The sequence below is a fragment of the Periplaneta americana genome, chromosome 11 (genome assembly GCF_040183065.1).
Source record: "Periplaneta americana isolate PAMFEO1 chromosome 11, P.americana_PAMFEO1_priV1, whole genome shotgun sequence".
Taxonomy (NCBI): Eukaryota; Metazoa; Arthropoda; class Insecta; order Blattodea; family Blattidae; genus Periplaneta; species Periplaneta americana.
In genome coordinates, this window is record NC_091127.1 from 159857812 (window position 1) to 159866270 (window position 8459).

Consider the following 8459-nt stretch of genomic DNA (forward strand, 5'->3'; position numbering starts at 1 on the left):
TATATAAAAACATAATAGAGCTATTATGCTTATATTAACAAAGGAAGTAACAGCCATACCTTGTCGTCAAACAATTTCTCTTAAAATGAATACCTGGTTCCACTTCCTAAGCATACAAGACCTACTTTCATAATATGTTCTGATGTCGATTGGTGCAATACTAGCAAAAAAAATTTTACCACAGACAACTACTAGGATTTTTCACATATTTTCTGCTTCTAATCACAAGGAAAAGATTTTTACACCTTTATCATTAAATTACATATTTATTAAGCATAATTTAAAAGCAAACACATCATAAAAGTCTCAGATAAACTATCTGACATAATAAAACAACCTAATTAACCGAACAACCATAATGCAACAGCTTGTAGCATAATTAAGTACACTGCCTATAAAAAATCTGCAACCTTCTATAAATTGCTTATGTATATATTCCTATACCCAACCATTTATATATACATAAATATATAAAATCTGAATTACATAAATTATAAGGTAATTTTTATCCCGTTAAAAATTAGTGTAACTATATAATCCAGGTTGTGGAGTGAATATACAGATAGTAGTGTAACCCCAATAACACTAATTAAAAAAGCTGCAATTTAAATAAATATAAAGTACAAAATTCCCCATTATTTACAAAAATTGCAATACTTATGTCACACAAGTGTAAAAATGTATACTTTCACTTCAAATACTTTCAAGATTCTATACAATCATGATTTAGAGTATATAATTCTTGTGTATATATTTCATAATATATAATGATAATACTAAAGTGAGCAGTAAAGTCTTAATAACTACGCCCCAGCACCATAAATATCATTGTCCAATATTAAAGCAAACAGAATTTTGGTGACAAAAATAAAATTCCAAAATAACAGCTTGCAGCATTTAGTTCACTTCCTTGTTTACTAGGCAATATGCTACAACTCTGCACGAGGAACTAAAAGGCACCTTATTCATTACGCAACAGACTGTACAGTTATAACGGTACAATCAACTTTCACTTTTGCTCTTTTGCTGTCTGAGAAAGTTAGCCTTGGAATTAGAATAAAAGAAGAATGTAGAGGTCAACCACAATCTAATATTTCCTCGGTGCAACTCACTTACCTAGAGACACCCACCACCAGGAAATTAAAATACTGGTAACCATCCACAATTTGAAGCAATTGAAGCAGATATATTGCATCTGTTAGAAATCAGTTATTATTAGCAGCACATTACCCACAAAGCCCATATTGAAACTTTTCTGTAGGAACTGAAGGCACACTGTCAAATAAAATACGTATTGACCGATGCACTCACTATCAGTGATGATTTGTACTACCATTTGAACACAGATTTTCCTCCTGGGAGGTTCGTAATAGAACCGGTGGCTTGAATTTCTTCTGACATACTAGTTTGTCCAGTCCTTCTCCCGCGTAAGATACCAGAGGAGAAATTTCACAGATGACAGGGGTTCCATTAGTTTCCACCAAGCCACCTGCTTCTTGGATGTATCGGCGATGCAGAGAGAAGATGTCATTGCGGCATGATGTAGCATTCTCTTTTTCTGCAGTCTCTGCATTTTTGAGGGGGCTGAACTCTTCTTCTCTTTTCACTTCCCATATCACAAATCTATCCGCAAATGGAAACACATCGAACACAAATTTCTCCATCTTTATGCCATTTGGTTTTTCAGGCTTGTGACGCTGGCCATTATGGTCAACATATGGGATCTTCTTCTTGGCCACATGAAGCTGCAACTTATTTTCATGTTTATTTGCAATTTTTCGGAGAAATTCTGTTGTGAAAAAGTGATTGCAAATACTACCAGCACTGAAAGTTAGTTTTCCATCACTATTACGCTTCTCTGCAGTCTTTGATGTTATCTCACTATATTCTACGACCTGATACTGTCCATCAACTTTACAAATGACACCAACAGCTTCTTGAGGCGACGCTTTATCAACCACTTTTGCTCCACATTCCGCATTCTTCTGAACACAGTAACCAACGAAAACGGGGTCCGCTATTTTGACAAGAATGTTGTCAACAGCATGTGCATGGAGATATTTAATGCCCCTCCTTTCCATGTCGTCCAATACCTTCATATCCCGCAGAGCTCTATAAATTCCACCGTTGCCATCGGGAGCCCTCGCTATTTTCCATTTTTCATCCATAATAATGTTTCCATCAAAAGTAAAACAAGGAAGCAGCCCTTGCTCGAACATGACAATATTATTTTTATCAAGTCCGAAATAATTATGTTTTTCAAAAAAATCCTCTGTTGCTTCCATTGTAGCTTCGCTGGTCATTATGTACCACGTAATACAGCTGCGCTTGCCAGTCCTTTCAAAAGCCAAATCTTCAAGTCTTCTGATTCTCTCTGCTTGTAGTTGAAATAAAGGTTTATGAGAGGGTAGACCCACGTCGTACATACCTTTGGGGTAAGACACCCCCAGTCTGGTGCCCTGTCCTCCAGCCATAAGCAGAACACCCACAGTTCCTTCTGAAATTTGCTGAAAACCTTCATTGCCATACGACTTGAGTTCTTCAGAAGACGATCTCGTAACACCTCCATACAATTCCGGCGGAATCGGCTCCATGCGATCATCCAACTTCGACTGATCTTCGTTCAAAGTTTCCACTGCCCTTCGGAAGTACGAACATACCTCTGCCACGTTCACTTCTTTAAGTTCAGAACACAATATTGCTTTCTGTTCTTCACTTAATTCGTTCCAAAACTGAAGCACATGTGACTGGTTGAACTGATCTAGTTCTTTGCTAAACTTTTCGAACACTGACATTGCTGCTAACCTCTACAAACAATCAACTTATAAAAATAACCGCGACAACTTGTACCTTTTTATACAACTCCCTATCCACTCTCGCTGAGAGCTGATAGCAGAATGTTGGCTCCCTCCCATGTTACTTGACATTTGACGTTTGTAGCTTAGCAACCACGCCAAGACGAGACTGCCACCACCACTACCACACCAACCACGTATACTACTGCTCAGCTGTCTACTGCTAAAACTCGTTCCAGTGCTATGTGGATACAATTTCACAGCCTCCTTGATGCACTAGCGCGGAGTGTTACTGATATTAAAAGCACATTCGCCTCAACGGTAGCGTGGCCGAGCGGTCTAAGGCGCTGGTTTTAGGCACCAGTCCGAAAGGGCGTGGGTTCGAATCCCACCGCTGCCAAACTTTTTATACACATGAACTTTTAAATAGGTGATAAATGGGTAATAGTTTGTAAGTATACTTTTAACAAAGATGTTTTCATTGTCACTTTTTCCTTGTAAATGCATGTTCATCTGAAAATATAAAATAGTTTACCAACTAGGTTTACAATTAATACCAATAGTATTACGTCCATTGATTAAGTTGTAAAGCTACGATATGGACAAACCAGATTGCAGAAAAATAATGACTTATTAGTGACAGCTATACGCAGTAATTTCCGAAAAAAAGGTTAAAGTATATGTACACATGCGCGTGAAGAATTTTAAAATACATATATGTAATTATATTAGCCTACAAGCACACGTAGTATTTCTTTTACATATTTCAGTAAATAATTAAACATTTTCGTCCAGTGAGTTTGAACTATTTTTGCGTAGGCAATTTACATGTATTATTTACTATTGAAAAATCTTAGACAACGCAGAACTGCACGCATTGTACTCTTCACCTGACATAATCCACACGTTTGAGATGGGCAGGGCATGTAGTACGTATGGGCGAATCAAGAAATGCATAAATAAAAAGTGTTAGTTGGAAGGCCGGAGGGAAAAATCTCTTTGAGGAGGCCGAGACGTAGATGAGAGGATAATATTAAAATGGATTTGAGGGAGGTGGGTTATGATTGTAGAGACTGGATTAATCTTGCTCAGGATAGGGACCGATGGCGGGCTTAAGTGAGGGCGGCAATGAACCTCCGGGTTCCTTAAAAGCCATAAGTAATTATTGGAAAGATAATTTCTTCTGTCTTGCATTATTGCATTATGTGAACGGACGCCCTAATTTGCATTGAAATTATTTGTAACTAGTAGGGCATTTCAGGTTTGATCGTAATAAATCATTTCAAAACTATACTTCGCGAGACTATGGATTTTAGTTATATGAATTAAGTCTGCTACTGTTAAATTAATCTATGCTAATAATAAATCTGTAGCCGAAATTTTTCTGGTAATTTTCGATTTTCCAAAAATAATTGGTCCTAACATATATAATTAACCACCCTGAAACCGAAAATGGCTTTTTTGAAATTTTTGTTTGTATGTCTGTCTGTCTGTATGTTTGTTACCTTTTCACGTGATAATGGCTGAATGGATTTCGATGAAAATTGGAATATAAATTAAGTTCGTTGTAACTTAGATTTTAGGCTATATGGCATTCAAAATACATTATTTAAAAGGGGGGTTATAAGGGGGCCCGAATTAAATAAATCGAAATATCTCGCTTATTATTGATTTTTGTGAAAAATGTTACATAACTAAAGTTTCTTTAAAAATAATTTTCGATAAGTTTTATTCCTTAAAAAGTTTTATAGGAAGGACTGATATTCAGTGAGATAAGTGAGTTTTAAAATTAAAATAACTGCCATCTAAGGCCGTGTAATGAATTAAAAAACAAATGACTTCGTATATAAAGGGCCTTGGACAGCAACAATCGAAAGCTATGAAAGATAGCCTACAGAATGTTTCTGTCTTTGTATGAAGTAATATCGGAAGCTAAATTAACCGATTTGTATAATTAATTATTATTTCACCATTGGAAAGTGTAGTTTCTCTAGATGGACATAATACTATAATGTTATTACAGTAACTTCTGATATAATATAATATAATATAATATAATATAATATAATATAATATAATATAATATAATATAATATAAGTTATTTGAAGGGTTCACAACAAGCGCCATTTACTGAATACGTAGAAAACAGGGGTTAAAATTAAGTTATTATCAAAATTCAATGGAAACCTATAACAAGTAAAATAAAATATACACATTATATCTAAATGATGTCAATCTTCATTAAACTATGGTTGCATGTAATAAAAATTAAGAAACATGTTACAGGAGTTGTCATTGCACCAAATGAGTGTCTCTGGACCAAAATGATCGCATTTTAATTATTTGGATGCAATTTAAATTAAGTAACATATTAAACGATTTATCCTTCTATCAAACACGAATGTTCCCTGGATCAAACGTCCTATTTTAATTATGTAATTACTTTATATTTATTTCTAACGGGTGCAGCGGAGCGCACGGGTACGGCTAGTTTATAATAATACTGTGTTAATTATGATAAACGTTTAGATATATTTTAATAGACTTGAGTTGTTTTTTGTTTAGTCTACTGTCCGAAGACAGGTCAAAAGTGACACCAATAAGGCATCACTCAGAGGCAACTAGGCCAAGAGATAATGGGGTAGGGTGGCCACTTCCTTTCCCCCTCCATTGCACACGTATAGTCCATTCGTTTTCGTAAGTGACATCGCACCTCAGCAGTATCTCCACTCCTTCCCAGCTACTGAACACGTAGCTACAGTGAAGGAGTGTAAGGGTTGTCCAAACCTTTAAACTCGTAGCTAATAATTGGTTTTGTCATCAGCAGGTCTCTATGCCAGGGGTCATAAATACCTGATCCGCCGCCGTCGCGTGGTTTAGAGGTCTGAGGAGTGGTTTTTAGCAGTTCCCTGTCGTAATTGAAGACTTGCATTGACAAACATTCCAAGTCCATTGCATTACATTATTCAGGAGAGCAAAAAAACTAAATAGGTTACAATATAAGAGTACTGAAATAAATACTTGTATGAATAAAAAACACAGACACAGAATCGGACTTGGGATATTCTTTTTACAGAATGGTAGTCTATGCAAAACAACATGTCACGTAGAACAATTACATCCGGTAAATTTTGGACTTGGTATGTTTATCAATTCAAGTCTTCAATTTGAGACTTACAAAAAATGACACTGGCTGTATAAACAGTTTTTTGTATACTTACTTACTTACTGGCTTTTAAGGGACCCGGAGGTTCATTGCCGCCCTCACATAAGCCCGCCATTGGTCCCTATCCTGCGCAAGATTAGTCCAGTCTATATCAACATATCCCACCTACCTCAAATCCATTTCAATATTATCTTCCCATCTACGTCTCGGGCTCCCCAAAGGTCCTTTTCCCTCCGGCCTCCCAACTAACACTCTATATGCATTTCTGGATTCGCTCATACGTGCTACATGCCCTGCCCATCTCAAACGTCTGGATTTTATGTTTCTAATAATGTCAGGTGAAGAATACAATGCGTGCAGTTCTGCGTTGTGTAACTTTCTCCATTATTCTGTAACTTCATCCCTTTTAGCCCCAAATATTTTCCTAAGAACCTTATTCTCAAACACCCTTAACCTATGTTCCTCTCTCAAAGTGAGAGTCCAAGTTTCACAACCATACAGAACAACCGGTAATATAACTGTTTTATAAATTCTAAGTTTAAGACTTTTTGACAGCAGACTGGATGATAAAAGCTTCTCAATCGAATAATAACAGGCATTTCCCATATTTATTCTGTGTTTAATTTCCTCCCGAGTGTCATTTATATTTGTTACTGTTGCTCCCAGGTATTTGAATTCTTTCACCTCTTCAAAGGATATATAATAATAATAATAATAATAATAATAATAATAATAATAATAATAATAATAATAATCATCATCATCATCATGAGCCTACAGCCTTAAACCCCAATGGATCTGTTACGGTCTCGTGCCAGCGTTTTTTTAGGTCGTCCTAAATTTATTTATCCTCTTGGGACATACGTTTTTGTTAACATGTGTGTGTATCTAATGCCTACCCATTTCACTTGTGTGATTCGGGTTCCCATTTTCAAGTTGCACACCACTTCGGCGGGCCACGCTATGCATGATGTGTATCTATGGAGAATTGTGTCGTGTATTAGGATACGTGTATGTGTATGTTTTCGTGTAGATGTAGTGTAGGGAATGGATGATGATGAGGAAGGGAGAAGGGGAAACCTGGTGCCGGCACGTAGCCTACTCCTGTCGAATAGCACCGGGGGGAGGGAGGCAGGCTTAACGTCCCCATCCGACGGACTAATCACTATCAACAGTGACATATGCCTTCTCTTCATATGCATTGCGGAGAGATTTGGGATTTAACTCAGGTATATTGGTGCACATTCTAATGATTAAAAGCCATCTCTCCTAATCCCGAGGTAGAAATTTTACACGAAAATGTCTGACCCCGTCGGGAATCGACCGGGCCGGCTAATCTGGAGGCAGACACACCACCACAGAGCTAACTCGGCGGACATTTTTGTTATCATTATAGTATGGTGACTGAATTTTAGTGTAATTACGCAATCATCTCTACACTACAGACATTTTACACCACGAATTATTTTGTAGAAATTTCCTGTAGATTAATTATTATTATTATTATTATTATTATTATTATTATTATTATTATTATTATTATTATTATAAATCAAGTTCTCGGGCACGTATGAAAGTTGTTTTTGTAGTTTGCTGGAATAACTGATTCACTTAGACGCATAACCTCCTAAATAAATAAAAAAATGAATAAAAGTATAATGTAAATACATAAAACTATAATGTAAATACATAAAACTATAATGTAAAATACTCCTAAATAAATGAATGAATAAATTATAATTTAAATACATTAAACTATAATGTAAAATATCTAATAAAAATAAAAATAGTTTTTGTAGTTGGCTCGAATAACAGATTCACTTAGACGCATAACCTCCTAAATAAATAAAAAAATGAATAAAACTATAATGTAAATACATAAAACTATAATGTAAAATACTCCTAAATAAATAAATGAATAAAATATAATTTAAATACATTAAATTATAATGTAAAATATCCAATAAAATAAAAATAGTTTTTGTAGTTGGCTCGAATAACAGATTCACTTAGACGCATAAATTCCTAAATAAATAAATGAATAAAACTATAATGTAAATACATAAAACTGTAATGTAAAATACTCCTAAATAAATAAATTAATAAAGTTATAATTTAAATACATTAAACTATAATGTAAAATATCTAATAAAAATAAAAATGGTTTTTGTAGTTGGCTCGAATAACAGATTCACTTAGACGCATAAACTCCTAAATAAATAAATGAATAAAACTATAATGTAAATACATAAAACTGTAATGTAAAATACTCCTAAATAAATAAATGAATAAAGTTATAATTTAAATACATTAAACTATAATGTAAAATATCCAATAAAAATAAAAATAGTTGTTGTAGTTGGCTCGAATAACAGATTCACTTAGACGCATAAACTCCTAAATAAATAAATGAATAAAACTATAATGTAAATACATAAAACTATAATGTAAAATACTCCTAAATAAATAAAAGAATAAAGTTATAATTTAAATACAT

The 8459-nt window shown here is 34.5% G+C and overlaps 1 protein-coding gene and 1 non-coding gene across 2 annotated transcripts; one reads left to right on the plus strand and one right to left on the minus strand.

The window, feature by feature from the left end:
- Positions 1 to 246: 246 nt before the first annotated feature.
- Positions 247 to 3002, minus strand: mmy (UDP-N-acetylglucosamine pyrophosphorylase mmy). Its single transcript, XM_069840324.1, has one exon. It carries the CDS (start codon positions 2793 to 2795, stop codon positions 1314 to 1316), a length of 1482 nt encoding a protein of 493 aa, XP_069696425.1. The 5' UTR covers positions 2796 to 3002; the 3' UTR covers positions 247 to 1313.
- Positions 3003 to 3115: 113 nt separating this feature from the next.
- On the plus strand, positions 3116 to 3195 carry TRNAL-UAG (transfer RNA leucine (anticodon UAG)). The gene has a single exon. It is a non-coding gene; the product is annotated as a tRNA-Leu (tRNA).
- The last annotated feature ends 5264 nt before the right edge of the window (positions 3196 to 8459 follow it).

Excerpts from the sequence above, each read along its gene's own strand:
- mmy (XM_069840324.1), bottom strand. The coding sequence starts at position 2,795 with ATGTCAGTGTTCGAAAAGTTTAGCAAAGAACTAGATCAGTTCAACCAG.